Source organism: Taeniopygia guttata, chromosome 7 (genome assembly GCF_048771995.1).
Source record: "Taeniopygia guttata chromosome 7, bTaeGut7.mat, whole genome shotgun sequence".
Taxonomy (NCBI): Eukaryota; Metazoa; Chordata; class Aves; order Passeriformes; family Estrildidae; genus Taeniopygia; species Taeniopygia guttata.
Genome location: NC_133032.1, coordinates 32,400,440 through 32,426,819, shown reverse-complemented (window position 1 = coordinate 32,426,819; position 26,380 = coordinate 32,400,440). Strand labels below are relative to the sequence as shown.

General features: G+C 37.9%; 1 protein-coding gene across 23 annotated transcripts in view; it reads left to right on the top strand.

The window, feature by feature from the left end:
- The window catches only part of NCKAP5 (NCK associated protein 5), a 414,162-nt gene that overhangs the window by 237,223 nt on the left and 150,559 nt on the right, over positions 1-26,380 (top strand). For all 23 annotated transcript variants that reach the window (XM_072931702.1, XM_072931703.1, XM_072931701.1 and 20 more), the window contains one exon: positions 5,688-5,821. In XM_072931702.1, the coding sequence (XP_072787803.1) occupies positions 5,688-5,821 (134 nt within the window). The remainder of the gene's footprint in view (positions 1-5,687; positions 5,822-26,380) is intronic.

The window sequence follows — 26,380 nt, the reverse complement described above, 5'->3', positions numbered from 1 at the left end:
ATCAGTAGCTCTTTCCCCTGCTTATATAACCTTAATGATGAGATTTCACGTGTGCCTCTTTTAAGACATTTTTGATATTTGAACTAATCAATCAGGTTATATCTAGCTGTTCTGAAGAGCTGCTTTTCATGAGACCCGAGGATAAGCTAAAGAGAAGGAGGAGGGAGCAGTTCCTAATGGAAGTGCTGGGCTGTCCCTGATGGATAGCAATGCCCTGTACAGCCTGCATGGTGTGTGTGTACCCCACACCTCTAATTCTTGCAGTCATCTTCAAATCTTGACACACCTACATGCTTTTCTTTAACATACAGATAAAATTATTGATTATGATGGTATATTTTTTTAATGTGAAAGATAAATTAACAAGTTAAAAAAGAAAATACTCTGATGTGGGTAGGCTGACCTCAGCCTTGGGTCAACTTTGCTTCTGCTTCCCATCCTCAGCAGGACCTGGGGGACAAAAAATTACAAAAAAGTTTGTTCACCAAGATAAAGACAGGGAGATGGAGAGTTTTGGAATGAGAAATTTGCTTGAGTTATTTAAATGCTTGACCCTAATGAGGAGAAATCAACAAGTGCTTCTCTAAAAAGTATTTTCATGAAATTAGTCTTGCCATTCTGATGAGACATTTGATGATTTTTCCAGCAGTAACAGGTAAAGGAGGTAAAACTCCATGTCCCTGACTTAGAAGGCTTTAATGTCATCCATGGCTAGATTTAAAGTTAACAATGAAATAGCCCTGAAAGGAAAAAGAGGTAAGACATCATCATTTCTTTGCCAAACCCTGTCGTGCCACACATTCCCTCTGTGTGCTGGTGTCAGGCTGCTCAGAAGCAAAGGACCTGTTGTGCATCCCTGTCTGCCTTGCAGGCTGCCCCCTGCCCCATCCACACTCACACCTCCTCACTCAACAAACACACCAGACATTTGCACTGTGGTAGGACGTGACATTGGAAGGCTGCTGGCATTTGTGACATGTCCCAAGGTGATTAAGGGAGACACAAATGGTTGAGCTCCTCTTGGCAGACACCTGTATGGCCACACAGGGTTAGTCCTTAGATCGAGAGCACAGCTATTAACCAGTAACTCTGAGAATAAATGGTGCCTCTTGGTCTCTTCATGGAGCGCTGAGAAACAAGTCGCATTTCTCTGTCGAGCACACGCGCTCCTTCCAGTTTCGTTATAAATACTTTCCATGCGTTTTGTTTTGATCGCGAGTAGCTCAGGTTGGATTCTTTCCTAAACTTTTAGAAGATAATGTGAGGTACGTGTCCCTGCCTGGGTGAGGAATGAAACATTTTGACACGAACATTTCCACAGCTACACAAGAAGGAGCTTGCTGAAGTGCAGGCTCTGGCTCAGGAGCATAATGAGCAGCCCGTGAAACTTTGTTCCGTGTTAAAATATTCCGGTACTTGCATGAAAGTATCAGTAGAGTTTGCTAACACTGTCTTTCACTCTAGTTTGTTCACATGAATTTTTTGCCTGTTTGGAAAGTTGTCAGGAATTCGACTGGGTGGTGTGATGAAAGTCAGGCTCTCTGGGGAGGCTGAAAAGGGGAAACAAGAATCAAGTAAAGGTTATGCTTCTAAGAAGGGAAAAGTACAGCTGTGCTGCAGAAGGCAAGGAGAGGAACTAGAGAAAAATAGTTTGAGCAGAGTTTGTGGAGAGAAGAATCTGCAATTAAAGAGGAATTGGCAAGTGGGAATACATAACTTCATTGGAAGATGGCAATGATTTTTCTAGTGCTAAAATGAACTGAAGCATTTCACATGACACTTTTTTTATTTAACCTTTTCTTCACATGGGATGCTAATTCTATTACTTTCTATTAAGCTTATATTCACTATAAAACCTTTAACCAGTTCTATTTATTTCTTCTCACACACCTTTTTTTTTTTTTTTTTTGCACAGGAATAAGCAGGGTTAGCACAGCGGAGCCTATAAAGTGCATTATGTCAGCACAAAATTCCTGTAGTTCAGGGATATGTTTTCTTCTTCCAAGAGACAAAAAAATCTAAAAAAATCTCTTTTTAATCCTGGCCTTTCTTTATTTTAGGCTCACTTCTCTCTTCTGACACTTCATTATGGATTTTCTGGGTTTGAATAAAAATCTAGTTTTCTTTTCTGGTGGATAAGGTCACTACTGCTGGGAGCTACTTTCTGTGTGTAGTATACTTTAGTGTTTTGTGTCCTGCAGACTGAAAACTTCCCAAGTGTAGGTGGTCTCTTACACCTTTTTCTCCCTACTTCACAGTATTTATTGTCTGTGATCTGGCTGAAAGCAGATCTACTTTCTGCCTGCAAGAAATGGCAGAAGTGCTGCAAGGTTGCCAATAAATTCTTGTGAAGAATCCTGGCAGTGAGGGCTGATGGTGTTGTTGCTGTGCAGATGTCCTGTGGGCAAGTCTTGGCCCCATTCATACAGGAGGGTTTTGGTAGCTAAGAAGAGAACTCAGAATTTCAGGGCCATAGGTCAATGCTGTTGTTTGTGGTCTTGCAGCCAGTCTTGTGACTTGTTTGTTGTTCGTCCCCAAACCTGAAAGGAGCAGGAGTTTTGTACAGCAGCACTACATGCTCATGTAACTAATTAAATGTGTTGTAATTCTTGCCCATGGGTGGCTGAATTGGAACTGGACATTTAGCTCATTGCAGAAGTTCCTCATGTTTAGGGATTTTATTCCTGAAATGTTATTGTTCTTATAATGCACATGTGTTGCTTGTTTGAGAGTACTTTTCCTTAAGGTAATTCCTACATTCTTTCTTCTTAAAAAAAAACTCCCCAAGTGGATTTGCTGATCTCTTTGTGTAGGATGTGTATTATCACACAGCCTTCCCCAAGTGAATAGGACTAAATGGCAGCAACAGCATTATCTGACCTATCAGCAAGAGGTAAATGAAACTTAGAAATAGCTTGCACAGCTCTTTGACCTGTAGGGAGAAGTTTGGGTATGTGAATCTGTGCTGCCTATGCAGTTCTCTTCCAGAAGGTGTGGGTTTGTGATAAGCAGGAGCTTGGCTGTGGGTACAGCACAGTCCTTCTGCAGGACAGGCAGTGGAGCTGTGGCGACCTGCAGAACACCTCGGCAGCGAGATGGAGTATAGGAGACTCATCTGCTTGTTAGAGTGTCACTTTTTGTCTGTCCTAACCTTGGAGATCTGGCTTTGTACATCATGTGGGAAGATTTATTTGTGGACCAGAGCATGATCAGCATAGCAGACAGACAGAGGTAGTTGCTGTGAAGGTAGGAACACAGTGTGTTCCACCAAAGGAACAGAGGGCACACCGGTGCAGTGCATGAACATGAGGGGTATAAAAGGTTGGACTGAAGAACAAGAGGGGCAGATGCTTGCAGCCTTTAGTGCAAGGAGTGGTTTGAAGTATTCTGATGTGGTAAGGTGTTGCTCTGTTTGGTGAATGCTTAAAGCCTTCTGAAGTTGTGTGGTGACACTCTGTGTGTGGCCATCTTGGCTGTGGCACTGCTGTATCCCAACAGAGATCATTGTGGCTGTTGTGATGCTGACTGAGCCTTGAAGGCATGGCTGATTCTGTGGTTTACAGTCCTTGCTGTAGTTTAGCTTTGCTGTTTCAGGTAGCTCAGGAACAGCCTTGGGTCAGCTTGGCCACTCAAGTGTTCACAGTAGCACCTTGAGTTTCCTCCAATGTGGCCTCTCAGTTCCTGTAGGAGCAGCTGCATACTTGGTTTTAAGCACAGTTTCTGTAGACAGCAGAAGATATTCTGAAAGCTTTTCTTAAGTCCTAGGTGGTAGTTATATATCCCTTTTATGTCATTTTCCTTGTTACAAACTGACTCAGGTGGTCCTAGATGTCCCTTTAGCAGCAGTGAAGCATCCCTATAAGAGAAGATGCTGACAGCGTTCAGCAGGAGTTCCTGGAGCAGGATCATTTTGAAGTTGGCATTGATGGGATCTAAGCTGGAGCAATACTGACTGCTGTGAATATTCTTCCCATATCATCAGCCTGACTTATCCTCTGTGAGCCAATTGCTGTCTTCTGCCTGGTGCTGAACTCTCTGCTCTTCCTCCTGTGGCAGAAACTGAGGATTACTCAGCACCTGGCAGAACATGGCTATGGAAAACTAAGGACAATGATTAGATAATTCAGTTAGAAAATGTATTTATTTGCCAGTAATTTATTTCTTCTTGTGCAGTTTTCCATTTTCCAGGTATTACATATGGCCAACCAGACAGAACCCCTCTGTTCTCTGAGTAATTTCCCTTATTTTTTCACAAGCATATAGATATTTCATTTAAACCTTTTCAGCCTCCCTTTGTGGCATCTGCTTATTTATCACTGTCTTTAAGATCCGTTTTCCACTTGGCAATGTTCATATTTTTGGTCCCCTGGTTACTGCTATTGTAAATTATTATCCAGTAAGATTTATAGCTGTGAGATTTGTACAAATAGCCTGTCTTCCCCATTTAATGGCTTATCTCTAAGACACCTTTGTTATTTACTAATGAAACTGTATGGATAATTTTAATACATGTTTTTGCAGGTGTGTCATGAAAATTAAGGTCAGACATGGAATTACATCAGGCTGTCTGACAGGCTGCAAATCTCCCAGCACCATAGGCACAAAGCAGATGGGTGGGGATCCCACTGTAGCTTTACAGTGACCCAGGCTGTTCCTAGGCATGGGAACCCCATCATTGACAGGGAATAATGTAGTGCCACATAAAATCCTTGGGGGGTTTATTGATTTGTTTCCTCATTTAAATTCACAAGGATAAAATTTAATTTCCCTTCATTTCTGTTTAACAGGGGTCGCATGCAAAAGCCTGTAAACACATTTTTTTTTTAATTGCAGTAACATTTTTAATAATTTTCAGGTTAATTTTTCTGCTCCTCTTAAATCATATTTAGCCACTATTGAAATAAGATTTTAATGTCATTAGGTACCCTTAATGTGATGCTTTTTATTTATTTTTTTAAGAATGGTTAGGCCATGACATATGTAGATTTATCCAGGTAGTGCTGTATGTTATGGGTTAGGTTTTTGGAGCCTATGTTTTAAGAAGTAGCAAAACTCTTGTCCTAGTTGCCTTTGAGAGCTGTTAGTAATATTAATGATACTTTCATAGGTTTGATTTGTACGCAGATCTTAAAAATGTATTCATTATCATAATATTTCATTATCATAGTATTTCACTAAGTAAATTCAAATAAACACTGTTCTACTGATAGGGGCCCTCCTCTCAGCCAAAAAAAAAAAAAAAATCAAAAAAACCAAAAGAAACTAGTGGCTGCAGAATTTTCTCCTTGTGAGGTTGAAGGATTCAGGGATGAGTGATGAGTTCACCTCTTGATTTGGTTCATGCTTCCCATGTCTGCATTTAAGCAAAATGGGTCACAGATCTCAAATATATATTTTTGTATTTATTTTCAATGGAGGTAAAGGAAAACCATTTTGAAGGAGGGTGGATGTTTGTTTTTCAATATGCTGACATCCATGAGTGAGCTGAGGAAGGGTAGCTCAGTGTGGTGGGATATTCTGAAAAAATTCTTTGCGCTATAACATTGTGCACAAAAAAGATGGCACTGGTTTAGTAGGGTAATTATTTTGATTTTATGATGATTTTTTTCCCAAATCAAATCTCAATTTTTTTTTCCTAAAAGTATGCTTTATGTAAAATTAATGAATAAAACTTTATGGTATTTCAGCGTGAGAAGCTGATACATGAGCTGGAGGAAGAAAAGCATTTGAGACTTGAGAGTGAGAAAAGATTACGGGAGGTGACGCTGGAGTCGGAGCGGAGCAGAGCCCAGATGCGAGGGCTGCAGGAGCAGTTTTCCAGGTATGTAGCACAAGTAAACTGCATTCAAAATATGGCAAAAACATCCTTTGGTACAGAGACATTGTCCAGTCCTGTTGATAATTTGAATGGATCTAATCTATGGCAAAACCTCCTCTCCCTCAGAAATTCTGTAAGCGCCACAGGCTCTTGGTGAAATGATTGTTTGAATACTGAAAAGGTTTTTATCATTTTATGGGATGGTGAAAATTCTCATTTCTAGGGATTTTGTGTTTGCTGGAATTCCCAATAATTTTCTAAGTGTAGGTCTTCTCAAGAAGTATGTGTCACTTATAAGTCAGTATGTGGCTCTTTGTCTTGTAAGCAAGAATGGGTTGGATCAATCTGAATAAAGAGAGGAAGAAAAAGTGAAGCCTTTGGGCAGCACTGGGCAAGCTCATCCTTGGACCTACTTCAGATCTCTTCCTGCATTGCCTGGGCCACAGCTCTGGGCTAGAACAGAGCTCCATTTACAAGAGAACCAGTTTAGAACAGGGATCAACACAAACCATTCGTATGGTAATAGTAAGGATTTGAGTTATTTATTGTTTTCATGATACATCATTAGATCTTATACAGCAAACAGATTTTTTCGTTGTTTTTGTCATGTGCACAGAAAAAAAACAAGCCAAAAACTCAAAAGCAACAATGGAATTTCACTTATATTTTCCATCAAGACTAAATATTAATTCCTTCCCTTAGACCACTGAATTGTTAAAAGCTCAAGTTCAGCTTAATAAGGTGAAAACAACTTGGAGGTTTTTTTTTTTCATTGGTTAGGTTTCTTGGGGGTTTTAGGGTTTTCTGCTTTGGGCATTTTTTGGTTTTTTTCCTTATTTCCTTGGTGTTTGCTATGCTGCTTCTCTGATTTGAATCTGGGTTTCTAGGCAACACTGCAAAAACCATTGATAGCAATAATAAAATTTGTTCTCATCTGTTACTTTGTGTTTCGAAAAATTTGCATTAATTCTCTGCAGAATTCAAAAAATCTATTTAAAAGATCATGAAGTGTTCCGTTAATTCTGAAATTCTCCATTAAAAATGCTAAGGATATTTCTTTTTTTAGTTTTCTATTGTTCCTCCTCATTGATCCTTGGCTTCAATTTTACTTATTCTGATGAGACTCCTGGAGTAATACACACAAAATAAATCCATCCCATGAGTATTCCTGGTTAGAATATTTTGCTCTGTTGTATATTAATCTTTGTTTAAGGAAGAATTTACTGAGGTCCTGATTTTAGAACAGTATTATTGCTGTAATAGCTAGAAACCTGTGAAATTAACTTTGAAGGTGTTGGGGCCATGGTTAAGAAAAGAAGGGGTGAGGGGGAGCCAGTTTTCAGAGAGATGCTCCCAATACCTTCACAAAATTTTAGCTGATGCATATTCAGATCTTTTCAAGAGAGCTCTTCATTATTCCTGTGGAACTGCAGTAGTCTGATTCATTTCAACCATGTTTCTGAAAAGAAAAACTATATTATTACTCAGGATCCCTGAAGTCCACTATCTTCAAATTAACCCATTCTTTTTCTTTCACTTCTATTTGCAGCTGAGTGTGCTTGGGTCTGTGAAGCAGAGGGACACAAGTTCTTTGAATTAAAGTTGTTTGTCTCTTTATGTCTGTCCCTCTGATTTAGATAAAGGTAAAGGGCCTCTAAATCAGCATTATGTTCTTCTTAAGGCTGTCTGCACACTGGCTAAACTGTTTGAAGGCAAACTTAAATATCATTTTTCATTAATGGCAACTTGGTTAGCTGTGTTATTCCAGTGAGGAAAACTCCTGCTGGCCTCATCAGGCTGTGGTTTTATTTTAGTCTAGGCCAGATGCTAGGAAGAGAATGAGTCACTTAAATATTTTATTTTAAAACATTATCTTCATTATGATGAATATTAGAGGTTATTTTTGCCAATTTTTAGTAGACTATTAAGATATTTGCTTACACAAACAGACTTTCTCTCTAAATTAGTGTATTTTTTCTTATCCTGTTTGAACAAATAATGAACTGGAAGCTGGATAATCTTGTGCTAGAGATTCTGTATTGTTTGAAGGATATGTAACCTTTGCTTAATTTGAGCACAATTAAACAGGACAAGACAAATAATGATGGGAGGAAATGTTAAAATCAAGTGAAAAAAATTACTAGAGAATAATATTTTGGACTCAAGCAGTCTGTCTTTCCGATGTGGATAGATCAATGTAAGAACATATACTACACCATAAATCTTCTATGCACATGCAATTCCTGAACTGACAGGATTTACCTAGACATTTCTACATATATTTCTTTACATTTCAAACTATTTTCTTTGCATGATGGAAAGAATGAAATATAATAGTTAGTGGTCATCTGTAAGTTGACCTTTGTAATTAGGAGAGCAATGTTCCCTATTCCTAAATGAAATTGTGGGGAAGCTTTAATCTGTCATATAAGCATATGGTTTGAGATGGAAAACTTAAGAAGGTGAGGGGCTTCTTATTGAATGATGTTTCTGTTGTTACCAAGTAAGCAATATTTCAGCCTAGTAGTCTGAAATAAATCGAAGTTCTTTCTTAACACCTGCATAAATCTGCCAGAGCCTTAATGTGACACAGTAGTTAGTTTGATAAATATGTGATACCTGCTGAAAGAGCTTTTAAACTGAATTTTCTTTTCCAGAATTGTAGCATGTGTCCATGTAGTTTTTAATCTGTTTTCATTTTACTGGAGATGAAATATGTTTGAGGTGTGGAGAAACCTTGCAGGAAAAATATTTAATACCAAACTTGGGTTTTTACTCTGCAGTTGGATACTGTTATCTTTACATTGCCTTAGTATAATCTCACCTTGAGTTGAAATACTTGATGTTTTCTTTCTTAAACCCACTGAGATCTGTTGCTTTGCTGCAGCTGTTAAATTCCAGAAGGCTCTTTTTGGCATGGCATTGTACAGCTCAATGCACAGAGATCTACCCTATAAAAAGAAATCAGCCCAGTTTCTTCCAAGACAGTGCCATGCAGTCTGAGTTTCCCACTTTTGTTGTGGTACACTGTGTCTCATTTACCTCCTTGTTGTTGGTTTTAGCTGTGCTTTTTCTGCTTTCAGCATTTTCCTACAACAGTAGGAACAGACATGCAGTGACTCTGCCCACAGCAGTAGGTGTGATTTATGGTATCATTCTAAAAAGCACACTAATAGACACAAAATAAATTAATTTCATTTCCCTGCTGTACATCAGTAAGCAATACAACTTGTTGGCTTTGGAAAGCATACGGTTCAGGTGACTCTAAACTGGAATTAAATGTTAAAGCAGTAAAAGAGGCAGCTTTACTTAAGTTTCTTTGATCACTATTTTGGTCTGAATGCAACAAGTTCAATAAACACTATTATAAAGTGGAACTGGAAACAGTAACTGAAGAGCCCATTATCAAATCTTAAAATCCCTTTTGGGTAAATTTCAAAAACTGTTTCAGTTAAAGTTGTGTTGTTTATTGGTACCAATGTCTGTGACTGGAAAATTGCCTCAGGCTTTTAGATGTTATTGGAAAAGTAGGAAATGGTCCTTGTTTGATCTGCCAGGGCCCTGTGAATGGGATGAGTGCAATTCTCATTAGATTGTGTATTCCCCTCACTTTAATATTGACTGTAGGGTTAAGCCTGTTGCTTCTGACAAGGGAAAAAATGACTGCTACAATACTTGGCATAAAAGAATGGTGTGGTTGTAGGTTTAGGCACATCTTTCATGTATTTTCCAATTATTGTAATTCCCCTAGCTCTACTCTATCTTGTCAACAGGTGAGTGGGAATGAAAACTGTTTTCCTTGCAGCTGTGATAAGGAGAATTTTGTGCATGGCATCAGCATGTTTATGTGGAGTCATCACATTGTAATTTCCAGGGTTTGCTCGATGTGGAGGTCACACCTGCTTTCACCTCTGTGGCCTTGCTGCCATGGCTGGAAATCCACATCCCTCTGAGGCCATGTCTGGGACGTACACACCAGCTCAGCTGGCCCTGTGTTTGGTCACTTTGCCTAAGGTCAACCATTAATAACATTTTAATCTAATTTCTGGGGAGATTAAAATGCTCTTCTGGCAGCAATTGATGGCATTCCTTTGATTCTGTCATAGCAGGGGTGAGTAAGGTGCTATGTGGGAGTTCACTCTTTTTTCTCAGAGGGATATTACAGAGGAAGGTGTCTGCAATTCTTTGTGTAGCTCTGCAGTGACCTCCTGCCATTCTCCCTGCATGGCCTATGTGTAGGGTTGTTGTGGGAGACAGGCTGGCCCAGAGATAGAGTCTGTATCAAAGGCTGACCTTGTCATCCTGCCCTGTGGTTTTAGACACCACTGGATTTTATGAGCTGATACTGTATGAAATGTCACATTGGAGGAGAGCTGGTGAGTGAGTGTCACACACAGGTGAGTTCTCCATGTCTGGTGTGTCTCTCCTGTTCACCTGCTCCTGCCTTGCTGCCAGCTGCAAGATGTCAAACATATAGAAAGTTGACCCTGAGTGGCTGCCAGCTGCCCACCCAGCCACTCCCTCACTCACAGTCTTCCAGAGGGCTGGGAGAGAAAAAAATAGCAAAAAAGCCCTCATGGATTACAAACAGGAGATCACTCACCAGTTACCAGGAAGGGGAAAGATCTGACTTGTTAAAGATTAATTTAATATTGCTAATTAAATATAGTGTAGGGTAGCAAAAAACAATGATGGAACTAAAACCACTTGTTCCCACCCATCCCTTCTTCCCAGACTCAATTTCATTCCTTCACTCTTGATTCTTCCATCTCCTCCCCTGAGCAGCAGGGTGGGTGTCAGGGCTGTGGGGAAGGCTGCTGGGTGCTACAAGCCTCAGGACATGGTGTGAATGCTGCTTTGCTGGGACTCTGGCCCACTGCTTAGGGTATTGGCCTTATCTTTTGATTAGAATTGACAGTGTTAAAGAATGAAGTTTCTTTTAGATTAACACTGTTGGGGTGAGTACATTAGTATTTTTATTTATGTGCTTCTACAACACTTAGGTACATATTTAATCTATAACAGTTACTCAGAGCTGTCAAGAACCATTCTAAGATCTAGAGCTTTTGTGTGAATAGTTTTCATCTGACAGAAAATAAAGGAATGGCTTTACTAAACTCATTAATCTAAGCCCAAAGAGGAGATTGCTTCAAGTTTTTAAGGAGTTTGACCTCACTCAGTTTCTGGGCTACTTTGTACTAAATATGCTGGTTCCCTGTTGTTTGAGCAACAAAAAGTAAAATGAACTTTTTGTAATTTTTGATACTACTCTTTTTCCACTCTTTAGTTTTGTGTATGAATATGATGGTTTTGAAAGTACATGCACATGAGAAATACCTTCAGTGAGTATGGTGGCTCAATTTTCTTCAAAAACAAAATTCTCATTCTCGTATTAGAAACCATCAGGTTGAAATAATATTTTCATACTGAAGTTGCGAAAGAACAAAAGCAATGAGCTCAGAATGACTGGAGAGAGCGACTGAAGAACCAGGATAAACTTGAAACACAGAACTCATGCTGGGACCAGAAATTACAGCAGATTTTATTGCATGAAGAATATTGACTTGTGTAGCACTTGCAGAGAGCAAAGGATTGCTTTGCTCCAGGCATTATTCACGATGCTCAGGGAGGGACCTGCAGTTCTCCATTTTCTGTGGGTTCTGAAGGCACTGAGGCCACATGAAGAACAAGCCCTATTTCAGTACCCACTGCACTGGTAAATCTTGTGATGGTGTGTCATGACAGCCCGTAGCTGCTGAAAAGTTCTTGCATGAGGACCAGAGAAAAAATATTAAAGAGGAAATGGAGGAAATACCCAGACAGTGTGGTGATAAAGGCCTTAAATCTTTACAGTGGAATAATATTGTGGACAGTCACCTTTGAAACTGTGTTATCATCAACCTTTTTTGCACCCAGTAATTCAAAGAAATCTGTGTAAATAGAAATTATGTCCCCATAAATTGATTAGATTTAAACTAGGTAAGAAAAGGCGAGAAAAAGACCAGCAAAGAACAAGTGTTCTCCTAGGCTGTCATGGATGACTCTGCTAAAATAAAAGGCTGTTTGTTTGGTTTTTCTTAAGTGTCAGTCTGGTTTGAGCTACAGGACTGTCCAGCAGAGTTTTTTGCTACACCACCCCAGTGATTCCATCTCTCTTTGACTTCTTGTCCTATCCTGTTGTGTTGTACAATGGCACTTTTTATTAATGACCCCTTTCTGACGTGGAGGTTATGGGACAGTTTTCAAACCTCCATTGCACAGCCTGGCAGGGCTGGTGGTCCACAAAGTCACACACGAGATGTCCACACTTTGATTTCTTCAAAGTGAGTATTTGCCCTGGAGAGTCAGAAAGACACACATGTTTAAAATCAATATAAATAAGACTGATCCTCTGATTTCATGATTAGCTTTAATTGGTACCCAAATAACATGGATTCATCCCATTTTAGTTACTTGATCTTCTCAGACTTGTGGTTTCTTTCGTCAAATGATTGAAAACCTGTGCTTAATATGAAATTTGCAGATTATAGGCTGTTTCTCTTTACTAATGGATCAGAGAGAAACATGACTTTATGATCACAATTTTTATGGTTGTTTTGCTGTTCGATGCTTGAGGTGGCTTGTATTAGTAATTTTTCTGTACTATAAAACTTGTAAACTGTAAATGTAACATTAATGGGCAGTGGTGTGCATTCAGATTGATGGTGGTAGGTGCAGAGCAAATTAAACCATGAGTGAATAATATGATTAAAAAGCTGACATAAAGTCAAATGATCTTCATAGTTATACTTCTCTTTTATGGACATGATTGGGATTGTCAAAGGTTCATTGGTTGACTGAGTCTATGTTTTGCCATTCCAGTTTTACATCAAACTAAACCAGGGAGCCTACACTCCCATTTTAATTGCAAGCAGATAAAATCTGATCAATTTTAAAATGCTCATCCTTTTTAAGATTCTGGGGTGACTTCTGTGAATGTGATCTAATGGGTGGCATCCCTGTCCATGGTGGGGGAGGTGGGAGTAGGTGATTTCTAAGGTCCTTTCTGACCCAAACCATTCTATTATTCACCTCTCATTAAGGGCAGGAGGAAAAGAATGTTCCAAGTACTTTTGAGAGTTAAAATAGTACTTAAATAGTAGAAAGATACAGATTTGTTGGAAAGAGGAGAAGATCATGAAATTCTGACTGTTGTCTCTCTGAGTAGAATAGTAAAGGACTACTTTGTTTTGTCTTGATTTAAAGCAAGGGTTTCTGGTTTTCAGGTGTATATGAGGCAGGGAGGAGAAAAGGCCTTTCACAAAAGTACTCTAAAGGAAGTGGTACAAGAACAGTACAGGAAAATGGGCAAAAATATGTCCCTGTCTGGATACCACCTGTTGTACCCAAAGGTGGGCTCTGTAGATAGGGACTTCTGTTCTCCTCAGTGAGAAACTTCTTTGGAATCACATCTTTACTCACAGTTTGCATAACTGATTTTCTAATGCTGGTAAAGAGCTGGTCCTTGAATGTGACCAGTACATAATTTGCAAATATAATCAGTTTTTCATCCTGCTCTCTGTAACCTTTTAAGTATCTCCACTAAGTAATGAAAATAGAATTATTTATCAGCCTGACTTGAAGTGGTAATGCATTTTTTCAACCTAGTAGTAATTCGTAGTCTGCATAGATTGGATTGTTTCACAGGAGAATTATTATGGTAATTTTAACTTTATCTTAGAACTTGTAATTATTCTGTAGTATTGTTCTAATGCAATGGGTTATGCAGCAGTTCATTTGTTTTTCAGTGCTCAAATTTGGACAGGACAACTTAAAAATTTATTTTTAATCTTATTCTTTCACCAAAACATTTTGGAAATGTTTGCCTCTATGCACACATTTCAAATATCATTATTAAAGGTTGCAGTGACTATAGTTTAAGCTGAAAAGCTATTATACTAGATGCATACTTCTGTGGAGTTTTGATTTTCAGGGTATATGATAAGCATTAAGAGAACAGGATGGAATTTTTTTTCCTTGTATTTATTGGCTTATAGACCTAGTTCCTCTAATTATTCATGCCTTACTCTGATACTACATTTTCATAGTTACTCTACAAGTCTGTCCTCAAGGATTTATCTCCTGAAGGCATGAGGAGTTTGTTTCAGCTGCATGAATATGGTTTGTTCATTTTCTTGACATATATCATGTAGAGGAAAAAATGGGATTTAAAAAAGAAAAGATGCTTGGTTTTAGTCCATCAGTATCAGCAAGGACAGGTGTGAGGTCCTTCTGATTATTTCCAGATTTAGATCTACACTTAGCAGAGGGAATGTTCATTGGAAAGAAACAGGCATTTCCCTTCTCAAGAATGAAACACTGAGGGACAAATTGAACGGTTTTAAGTCATCTGACATGATTCAAACAAACAAGGGACGTTGGTGGGCCAAATCCCCACCAGCTCCTGAAAGGTGCCAGGTAATTGCACTAAAAATGTGAAGTAAGAGTTGGGTATGTCTGGCTTATGGCAGGAAGGGATCTCAGTAATTACTGTGGGCTTTGCCTGTAAAGGGTTAATTGCTGCAATCTTGATAGTTTTGCAGTATCATTAATCATCCTGAACTTACATAACTAATATTGTTATAACTCCTAACTCTACAGGGATTCTGTCACAATTTAGTAACAATTACTGTCTTCTATTTCAGATAGCTTCTATTGTAGAGTATTGCCAAAAATCTTAATGTGATTATCTTTGGTCATAATGTGTGCTTCAGTTTGCAGATACTGTAAGCAAATGTAGATTGATTTGAATGATTGTTTCAGTTTAATGTGGCTTTAATTCTGTGTGTAGTGCCTGCCCCATAATCTCAAATTTTAACAATTGGGCACCGCTAGCCCTCAGTCAAGCTGTGTGTTAAATAGCATTAATTAAATATGTATTTCAGAAAACATCCATCTTCTAATCATGCAGTGTAATAACTACAGATAGGTTATCCTGAAAACATTGTCGAGAGGATGTCAGTAGAATATTGTATTGCATCAAACAATGAGCTCCTCTTGTGACAACCAGATAATTAAGGATATGCTGCAAAAGGATTTGGAGAAATTGCAAATCCGGTTCAGAACAAGTCACATTATAGAAATCACTTTTTTTTTTTTGCCTCATTCTGTTCCATGATAACTGGATTCCAGTTCAATTGCTTTCTTGGAAGATAAGGGATTTTACTCTTCTTGGTTTTCACCTCCACTCTAGATAGGAAGGAAGTGGCATGCAAGGGAAAAGCTGTATTTGTCATGAGAAAAGTGGTTAGGGGGAGATACGAGATCATGAGACTTAATACTGCAAGGAACAGGGATTTCTGTAGTCTTGTTTTGGCACAGGATGTTGTGCTGCATTTTAGAATTTGACATATCTTTTTCTGCAAGTGTTTTGTTTTTTGATATTTTTATTGGATTTAACTGTCCATGTTTCCATGTCAGTACATAGCAGAGAAAGGTGTTCATCATACCAGAACTAGAAATTCAAGCCAGTTGTGTGTTTTGCACTGAGCCTTCATTCTCTAGGAATACAGATTAGATTATTAAACTACTACTACCCTTATCAGCGTCTGCAAGCTGCAGTCTGTTAATTGAATGAATTTGGCATGAGTTGAGACACTGCCTCAACCTGATCAGAAGGAAACATTGTTCTGTCTTTAGGTGTAGGTTTCATCCTTCATCCTGAAGCCTTTTTGTAGGCACTGAGTTGATTGTGATTTTATTGCTGTGCACTGTTTGTCTTCATCGGGAAGATTCCTTCCATTTTGTGTCTGCTCACCATGAGAAAGCTGATTCTTTATAGGTCACATGGATTTATAAACAAGTAACACTGTCCTTGTGTATATGGCTTTTTACTGGAAAAAGCAGTAGCAAAACAGAAAATTCTGACCAACACTGCTACTTTATGAAAGGCAGGTAAGGCAGAAGAAGGTAACCAGTAGATTAAAAAGCCAGGGGACTGATTTAATTATAGTCACAATTACAACACATCAAAGTGAGTTTGTGTTAAAAGTGGCCCACAGTGGAGATCCCTCCCATTGGCCTGTTGAGTGCAAGTGAATCTCATCTGTTAAAGGCAAAGTATTTCTTCATCTTAAGTACTGCAAATGTCTGCTGCTGCTACACTTTTATTCTCAGACCGTGCAGAGAAAAAACACAGAACAATCCAGCTGTCAATGTCTTCCTTAAGAGGCAAATGCCTCTCAAATTCTGTTCTTACTTCATAGTCTCAGCCATTCAGTGAGAAAAGAGCTTCTTTTGTTTAAGCCTAGGCAGTAGTATATAGTAGGAGGGTCTCTTATATTGGTGTGAATTTACTGTAGAATGTTAAAAAAATAATGAGTTTCAAACAGGCCATTTAGATTTGTTTCTGAAATATTTGTTGTCAATTTTAGTGTATGGTGGGGAGAATAATAGATCACCGGTTTCACTAGTATTGTACTTTAGTGAGTGTCCTTGTGAAAATATTTTAAATAGTCTAGGTTTCATTCAGCTGAAATTTGTAGTGTTGCAAAATAATGAACAATATTTTCCTGTTCTAGACTTGCCTGCATTTCACTGAGCCCCGTGCTGCATATTTTGTGACATATTTAGTGTTTATTGCAGTGCTACATGTGTATTCTCAACCAGTGTGTAATAGTGCAATTATACTGGCAATTGCAATGTGGAACACAGGCACCAAGATCCATTGTAGTGCTGGCAGGATGAGAAATGTCAATTGAGGCTGTCGCAAGAGGTTTCCTAATCCTGCTGAAATAAAGAGTGAGATTCTTTCTGAATCATTGCCATCTGGAGTATATGAAAATTTGAAATAACTTTTTATCATTAGGTTGGCACATGCTATGGAACAGTATTGGCATTGATGGAGTCCTAATGAAATGAAATACTGTGCAATGAGAAAAAATCACTGCTTCATTATTTTGTCTAGGTTCTTCACCCTCCCCCCATTTCTGAAGGTTATTATTGAGTAGTTAATAATGTTTTGAATCTAAAAGATACAGTTTCTGTTTACAATAATCTGGCATTTTAATATCTATATTAATCTAGTTACAAATACAAACCAACATGCCTGTGGTAGAGAATAATTTGTAATTCATACTACAATCAGGTAGTTTAGTTCACTTTCTGTATTTTCTTGACTTGCTCTACTTATTTGATAGGTATTTGTTGCCCAGAAATTTTTGTGCCTAAAATTAGGCCAAGAAACTTTGCCTTGTCAGGAGCAATTGTGGCTCATACTCCTTCCAGGATCTCCCCATGCCTACTATGCAATATTTGTGTCCAGCTGTTGCACACCTGTTCTGTACTGAGCTCCTCCTATTTGTAACACATATAAATACTGCTCATTCTTTTGCTCTTAGATCAGGTTCTTTTAACAAATATATACTGACTAACACCCAGCAGAGTTTGTGAATGGCCATTTTCCTAATTCTTTCATTCAGAACAGACTGATACGTGCTGAGTTCGTGCTGTTGGGGAACGCTCATGTGATTAGTCATGTTTCTTGTTAAATATACTCATGTGTTGGAATCTTGGAAGCTTCTTCTTGTATCTTTGGTCTCTGCCTCGATTCTCATTTTGAAGGGTTAATCATCATGATGTTCAGAGAGCTAGATAATGGTCCCCTTCACTGTTCAGATTAAACAGTATAAAGTCTGAGTTAGTGCTGGATTTAGAAGATGAAGGATTAGGACTGTTTAACTAATTCCTTTGAGGATGTGATTTCATTCTGATGCTTAAGTTGAAGTGGGCCAGTGGTTTTTTTTATCCCTTAAATATAGTAGATAAGAATATGTTTTATTTTAAACGTCTTGTTTAGTCTCTGTATATTCTTATGTAATTCTAACAGAAATTTGTCTGCAGTATTGAGATTAATTTAATGCTTAAAGAGTGCCAGCCAATTCTTGTGCTTATTTCTGCTACACAGACAAACCCAAAACATTGCTGGTTATTTTGTAAGTGATATTGCTCTCAATTTCATAAATGCATTGAGATTAAGTTTAAAAAACCGTATGAGTATAGTCTTTTATTTCTTGTTTTGTATTCAAACTTTTTAGTTAAACCTCTAAATGCATCTGCTGTTGTGTTGTGTGTACATGCCAGTAATAGTAATCACAAGAGGACATTTTAGGTATTCTGAGAGTTTGCTTCATTTACCTGGTGTGTTACAGTCTTCCAAGACAAGTGCAGGTTTTACAGTTAGCTAATAGCCTGTGAAGCTGCAGAGATAAATTAAAAAGAAAAACAACACTCCTTCTCCCACCAAAATATTTCAGGGTAAGTCCAGACTGGGGTGGTAGCTGATGTGTAAGTGTTCATTGAGTAACACAGCACCAGAACTGGTGTCTGCATCAGTGAATCCTCCATTCCCTGCTCCCCAAGGAATATTCCCTGGACTGCAGGGAGCTCCTCAGTGCAGAGCTGCTGGTCAGGATTGACACCAGCTCATTGCTTATTTGAGCTGCAGCACTGCTTTGGATGAAGAAGATGCATATCCTGCAGAAATGACAGTCAACAACTGTCAGTATGTTGGGAAGATAAAAATTCAAAGAGATAATCTCACTTTCTGAAATTTGAAATCTACATTTGAAAAACATGTTAATTTAATAAATGGTAATAATAGCTTCATTGCCCTCCTGGTCCATGGAAATAGAGATTTGTGAAGACTGGTCGAGTATCATGTTACAGAAGTTGATACAAATGTAATAAACAATATAATCTAATAATTCAGAGTATTCCCAGTTTAAAATTTTGTTTCTGGCCTGAAGAAATATTTGTGTAAGCATGTTTTACCCTTCATTTTTCTGTTCCTAAATCAGTTGGCTTTAAAAGGAGATTATGAAAATGATTCAAAATCTCTTGGGATTTGTTTCCTCTGTTGTCTTCTAAATGAAAATAGTGACGTTTCACAGATAAAACAGACAAATTCTGAACAATTCACTAACTAGTATTGCTGTGAAATTATATATGGAATTAAGAAATAGGATGGGAAGTATTTAAACAGTGAAAGAAAAACTTGGTAACTGAAAATCTGGTCACTCTACCAGGTGAAAAAAAATAGGTACGAATGAAAAGACCCAAATGAACTCTAAACAGATGTCAAGCCTTTCACAGACAGATTGCATTTAATGGAAGCCATAAAAATGTTTCAAGTGGCTGCTGACCCCATTATTTCTAACCCCAAACTCAGTGGCTGATATTCAGACCTGATGTCTTTCAATGTAGTTGTACATGGATGCTTGCATAAAATCTGCCTTGTGCACCTCTGGAATAATCCAGCATGTGCTTTGGTGGTGTTCCTAATGATGAGTGAGTACCAAAAGAGCACAGTCCACCTGAATCTGGTGTGACTAATCAGAATTGTGCAGTTATGATATGAAATGGGATCTGTGGGCAGAGGGAGTGATTATAGCACAGAAAGCGTGTGCCTTTGCTCTGACCCAGCCAACTAACTCCCATTAAAACAGACCCACAGCAGCCAGTGCTGAGGGAACTGAGCAGGAAAAGTGACAGCTCCTTTTGTCTTCTCTCCCTTTCCAGAATCAAGAATGGTAAATTCAGGTAACTTGTCCTTAGTGAGGAAGGCAATACTGGAGTGCTTTTTGTAAAAAAAAAAATTAATGCTATTTTAAGAAGCACATTTGAAACACTTACTACAGGATTTTTTTAGATTTGAGGTGTTCATAGCAGGGACAGAAGTGCTTCCCCAGGAGTTTTGCAACAAAACTAAATTCCTCAGTATGATGTGGGTAGAAACAGCTCCTCTTATTTAAGAAAATATCCTCATAAGCAGACCACCTGAAAAATGTTTGTGTTTATTTTTGATGGGGGGTGGCAGAGCAGAAGGCTTCATTTTGCTGCCCTTCTTTTTTTTTTTTTTTTTTTTTGAGAGGTGTGCAGGGTTGAGAGGGAAAAGTCTTGATTTCATTGCAGTGTTCACTGAGGGCCTCCCTTGTGTGGGTGTTTGATGCAGGGGGTGTCTCTGGGGCCTCACCAGCTGCTCCTGTGGGTATCTGAGAGCCAAAAAACCCAATTTCTAAGATGGAGATTTCAGTCCCCATCTTCATGTATCCTGTGGAGGCAGCCAAAGAAACTACCAGTAAAGGAAAAGCAAATTTGTTTGTCATACATATATGTAAATTTTTATACATGAGACTTCTCATCTGTAGAGTTTAGTGTTTTGCAGAGTAAATTTTTTTTTTCAGTAAAGCAATGTCACACCTGAGACAAAAGATCCTAATCTTGACTCTGAGGAACTTCATAAGGTGTGTAATAGGATTGAGTTCTTCATCAGGCATTGAATACTTGCCTGGAAAACAAGGGGAAGTAACAGTTGATCGAGCCTACTAAGCAGCATTGAATTAATATTTAAAAAATACTATAAGAGATTAAAATTGAAGATAAAAAATGGGGTAAATGGGAGAGAACAGTGATGGATGTCAGGAAAATATTTTTCAATCTGAATTTCCCAGCTCCATGGTCTAACCACCAGTAATGCTACTGATTATACAAGGCCTTTTACAAATATGTTTTCTAAAAACCCTAAATTGAAAAATACCTGACACACATTTCCAAAGGTGGCTGTCCAGTGTAGTGAAGTTTTCAGTCAGCAGCAGTTTTCTCAGAAATTGAGAAGATGAAAACTCTGCTTACCTGGTCTAAGTCTGCAGGCTCCCAAATTGGATTAAGAACCTTTGGAAAGGAAAAAAAAAAAAAAAAATCAATCTACTGTATAATTTTGAGTTTCAAAATTCAGTGTGGCATATATGATGCTATTTCAATAAACAACTTGCAGGTCCAGTACAGAAAATTACTCACTGCAAGCACGTTCTGATTGAGTTCTGTTAAAGCTGATTTAAAAGGTTTATTGTATTAAATACTACAACAGAGATACCTCGCTTCCTGATAAACAGAATAATGGCAGATCATATCTTTTTAATTTCTGAGCACAGTAGATTATTATAAATGTCATTAATTTGCTCTGATGTATTTTTGCAAAGGGGAATAAAAGGATATGAAAAAAAGTTGAAGAACAAGAATATTAATGAAAGGTGGGGGCAGGAATAACGCTGCTTGTCACATGCCTGGCTTTCCTGTTTGGGGTTTAAGAAAGTCTGGCTATTAGGATGTGGATTAGTGGAAGATTCATTCTTCTTCCTGATGTAGGTCAGACACTGGCTCACATGTGGTGAAGAAAAAGCCTGATTTCCCCAGCAGCAAGGGGGAACAGGAGCTCTGCTGACTTTGGAATGGAACACCAGACAGAATGAGTGCCTCTGATGTCCCGTGTGCTCATGCAACAGGTTTGAAATGTGGATGAGTAATGAAGGCTTCATGCAGAAGAGTCTCTGCTCAGTGTGGGGCCACGTTAATGCTTTTTTTTAAAAAGCAGCTCAGTTCCTGAGTAGCCCTTTGTGAGAAGTCATTTGTCCAAGTCAGAAAAAGGAACTGGCAATGTTCTGGAACGAGCACAAGAGGAGTGTGCCCAGCAGAGCCTATGCACTGGAGCCTGACTTTAATTTCATGCTAAGAGAGGCTGTTTGCAGGTATTGCATCTTTCTGGAGAAACTTTTCTTATTGATTGTGCTACGTCTTAGAGAATTTAAGATGAGTGATACAGTAAAATTCATAAAGCTGGTTATATACTGATAGAGTTCATACTTGTGTACAATCAATTTTAAGAGGTCTTTAGACCCCTTTTTGAGAACTTGGAATGTTGGTCAGAAGAACTGTTCCTTCTATCAGTGTTTTATGTGAAATCTCATCATTTTTCATGCCATGGAAAGCATATAACTTTGATATGTAGCAATGTGTGATTTATGCAAGCCACAGATTTAATTTACCCATGATTTAGATACTTTTATTATAATAATTTTATAGATTTATCATAGGCTAGTTCCGCTGCAGCAAAAGTGTTCTGACAGCTTTCTTAAGCTCATTTACAAGTTGTGATAATGCTATTGCTGACTTAAAAACTAACATCCAAGTTTTAGCAATCTTCTGCCTTCTCCTTCCTCATCATTTTAGTTCAATTTTTTAAATTTCTATAATTTAAAAACCGGTCATGGCAGTGACTTCTGAGAACTGCCTGCACACAGACCACGTCTGTCTCATGTGCATCTCAGGCTGGATCTTTGAAGGTTTGTCTTCTTTAGAGACAAATTTACAGTTGTCATTAACCATCTATCTTATAATTTTAAGATACTTTTGCTCTTACACTTACATTTACATTTTTTAGAGTTTTTGCTGCTCAATTATATTTTGCTCTATTAATAACTAACATTTAAAACAAAGATGAAAGAGAGAGTATAGCTCTAAGCACTTGGAGGAAAACCTTACTCATAAACCCAGTATTAGGCATCTTTTGTTTTCTTTCTTTTTGAATTTCTAGTTTCCACTGTCCAAGTTTCTCAGTTTAGTCATCACAGGAGTAGAGTAGAAGTGCAGAATTCTTTTTGTGCAGTTGAGTCCCTGAGTTTTTAAGCTTTGATATCGAGAAAGACCCTCGGTGTATAGGATGATACAGTGCACAGGTTTTTAAAACGTATGGAAGGATTACTAGAAAATGAGAAGTTCTGTATACAGTGTAGTGCTCTGTAAAAAAACAGAAAATCTGTTGGTTTGTAATTTTTTTACTTTTTTAGCAGGTCAAATTTCTAACCCAAATATCCCACAAGTCCTAAATTGCAATACTAATTGAAATTATATTCAGGGTCAGATATGAAGTCATCATTATAATTTTATTTATTTGGTTTCTCTAGCACCTTTTGGATGGATGGCTCATGAAAAACGCATACATAGCTGAATTTTGAAAGAAAAAAGTATGATTTTAAAGTGGTGCATTGCATGTTGTCAGTTTGTTAATCAAATTTGTTGAAGGGCATCTTCAAAGTGACTTAAACATCCTTGTGGGCATCTTTTATTGTAGAATATTATGTCCATGAAATAAGTGTTCTCATTTGCAGGTGATACACCTTGCTATGTCTGTTGGAGCTTCAGTGTGCTGCCATGGCATGTAATTGCTACGAAGTGGCTGGAAAATGTGTGCATGATGCAATGGAGTTAGTTACATGCACTGAGGTGAACTGAGTGCCTTTGTTGTGTATAAACTGTAGGCTCTCCTCTTGTCAGCTCTTCTTTCAGATTTCAAAATTATGCTGGCTGATAGCATTTTAAGGAAGTTCACAGTGGAAATTTTAGTAATGGGGGTATTGATTATATGTTCAAAGCGTGACACTTGGAATCGTATCTTTAATTCATTTCTAAGGAAAGATTATATCTGCCCCCTGCGGGCATTTTAGTAACTAATCTGGATGAATCAAATTCTTCCTGCTGGGTGTAATTAATTTTTAGGCCAATCTAATGTTTTGTAGACTGCTTGTTCTGTATAGATCAGTTTGATTGCAATGAGCTGTGAACTACAGAATTTCTTTCTGGGTACACCAGCTAGCTGAAGAGGCTACATCAGCCAAATGAAGACATCTATCTATCTTACCTATCTTATCTAGCTATCTGTGTTTGTGTTTTCCTGGTGATCACACTAGGAATGTTTTCCGCATTCCACATTTTTCTCTTTATCCTTCTTTCAGTCTACTGCCAGTACTCTGGGAGAAAAGATTGATGGAGAGGTTTGGGGTATTTCCTTTCCTTGTCTTGCTAGGTTAAGCATCTTTGTGAGATGATTCTATTGATAAAAAGTTTTCAAAAAAACCCTAACCATAAAAAACTTTGTTCATATAGAATATCTAGGGATATTGAAAATTGTTTACATCTTTTATTTATGTCTTACACTTGTTATCCTGCGAGACAGTGAGAAGTTTGTTTAGACAGGCTGAAGTTTCTTTCCTTTTATTAGGCAGGTTTTGATGTACAAATACATAATAAGATTTTTAATTCCAGAAATTATATTCTTTCCCATCAGTCCCTTCAAGTTCAACTCGTGCAGTTAGTTTAATACTAAAGGCACTTTTGGTCACAGAGCAGCTCTAACAGAGCTGCTGACATGGGTGCGTTCCACCCACTTTGTGTAATGCAGCAGTAAAATGGGAATATTTCTCTGTAGGAATTTCTGTGTGTCTCAGCACTGCTGAGGGTCCTAACAGAGAAATTGTGTGCTAAGTGTGCAGCCTTCTTTATAACTGGTGAACTGTATTCCTGGGGATTGTTTCAGCAACAACAGTGGCTTTTTTTGGCAGGTGAAGGTAATGGTTTCTGACAGGAATCACTATGTAGGCTTGTTTTCTTCAGTTTGAGCTCTCATGTGTTAAGCTTTCACATGTCAGACTTAAAAGAACTTATCTGTATTTACAACTCAAAGACATATAAATAGGACAGGTTTTGATACCACCATTCTAAGGCTATTTTATGAATTTCCTGGATTTTGATGTTTTAAGTTTGCATTTCAGGTTTTTTGCAGTCTGTTATCTCAATCATTATCTAAGCCTACATAAAAATTACTCAATTCTAAACCTAATTCTCTCAATGATGAATCTTCTTGTGCTTAAAATATCATTACTATCTTTTGTTCTTGAATGGGAGCTGCCATGTATAAAATCGTGTGTTTAAGCATTGCATGCTGCAGCACTGTGCTCAGGAGATTCTTCATTGACCATAAGCCTCTGTCAAAACACAACTGATGGTTTTCAGCTCCAAAAATGAGGAGACTATATAGGGGAAATCCAAATTTATCCAATTAGTCATGCAAAATCTCTCCCAGTTATTCAGGAAGTCTGCTTCTATGACTCTAAAAGGCATAGTTAGTAGAGACGACTTTGGAGAACTATTTTAATTGAAAGGGTAAAACCCACAAACCAAAACCAAATGTCAAATAACACATTTTTTTCCATGCCTGAATATATGACACCTGTAACTTCTAATTGCTGAAATATGCACATGAGAAAAAAAGGAAAAATTTTGACAATACTCTTTGTGCATATAATTCCCAACTTCCTCTTATGAGTGAAAAAAGTAAAAATATCTTATTTTACTGCTATAAAGTTTTTCATCAAATTTATTACCAATATAGAGAAAGGTAAGAAGAAGCCTGTGTTGCAGTTCTGAGTTAAATATTCTCCTTGTGATTCTAAAGTGTGAAGTTTAGGATTGGTGAAGTGTAGATGGGCAGAATCCTAGCATACTCAGATTTTGTGGAGGATTATCCACTGGTCCAAAGACAGATTTATCTGTTACTGAAACCATGTGAAATTAAATAGAATTTGCTTAATTTGTAGCTTCCAAGAAGAAACACACAGCGAAGGTATTTGTTGATAAAGGAAATGAATGATAGAATCATAGCGCCACTGGAGAAAAATAAACCAAGATTCTTAACGAGCAAATTCTGCTATTCCACATTTCACAAGGAGCTTTTATCTTGAGGTTTTGCTCTTATGGATCTGATAAGTAATTAATCTAGATTGAAAATTCCCCTGTAGTGGAGGACAAACCTCTTTTGCCAGCAGAAACATAGAAGCAAAAAGATGTGAAGCTACTTAACAGCAGTCAAAACCTAAAATGTGTGAATTATGGCTGTCACCTTTCTCCTGTGAAGCCACACTGTTAGATAGAATGTGAATAGAGGTAGGTAGATATTCTGTGATATATTTTTTGGCTCTCTTTGCACTTACATAATTCATGGCCATACATTAACATGCACATAAACCAACCTTTCATAATACTTCAGAATCCTGTCTTTGTGCTGAAAGACATATGTGAATATAGATTGTAACAGTCCCTGTGGCTATGGCTGAGGAGAGGAAGTTGCAAGTGGGAAAAGTAGATGTCTTCCAGCTGAGGATGAATGTGGCAGCTGATGTTGGAGGAAGTTATGTTAATACACAGTTAACATTTAATTTGCTGCCTGCTGTCATTTTATTAGGAGTTCTTAAGCAAAAGCTTTGCCCTGTACAAAAAAATCATATCTCAAATACTACTTGTGATTTTGCACATGAGCCTGATATCAGTACTAAATATCTGATATTCTTAGGGTTTTTTTTCTGTTGTGGAAATCCTCCACTGATTTTAGCAGAGCTTCATATTTTTCTTGTGCAAGTTCTTCTTAGCTGGTTACACTTGTAACATAAATGCTAGTATCATTAAAATTACAAAAATCACTTTTATGCAAATCTTAATGGCCGTTTAAAAGCTTTGCAGCAGCTTTTTGATCTTGTATTCCTTATGATGGCAAAGTATTGAAGCAAGAGCTCTTCCAGTAACCTGGATTTGCTCACTGTAGTCAGGCCAATGCCTCTGCTCTGGGTCTGTTCCATGGGATGGCAATGTGGTAATAGAGTGAGAAAGTCAAACCCTATTGTCTTCTTTTGCTTTTTAATGAGAACTTCTCTTTGCTTTTATTAGAAGAGAACACGTTATCCTCTTGGAAATCTAATGTGATTAATTTGCTAGTGGTGGCTCCCATACCGCAGAAATCACAAGCAAAATAAACACCAAGAAAGCATGTGGTAGTCAAATGTGTTTTTACTCAGTGTGTTCTTTGGGAATATCTTTATTTGTTTCTTAAAATTTTACTTTGCTTTCCCTTTTAAAATC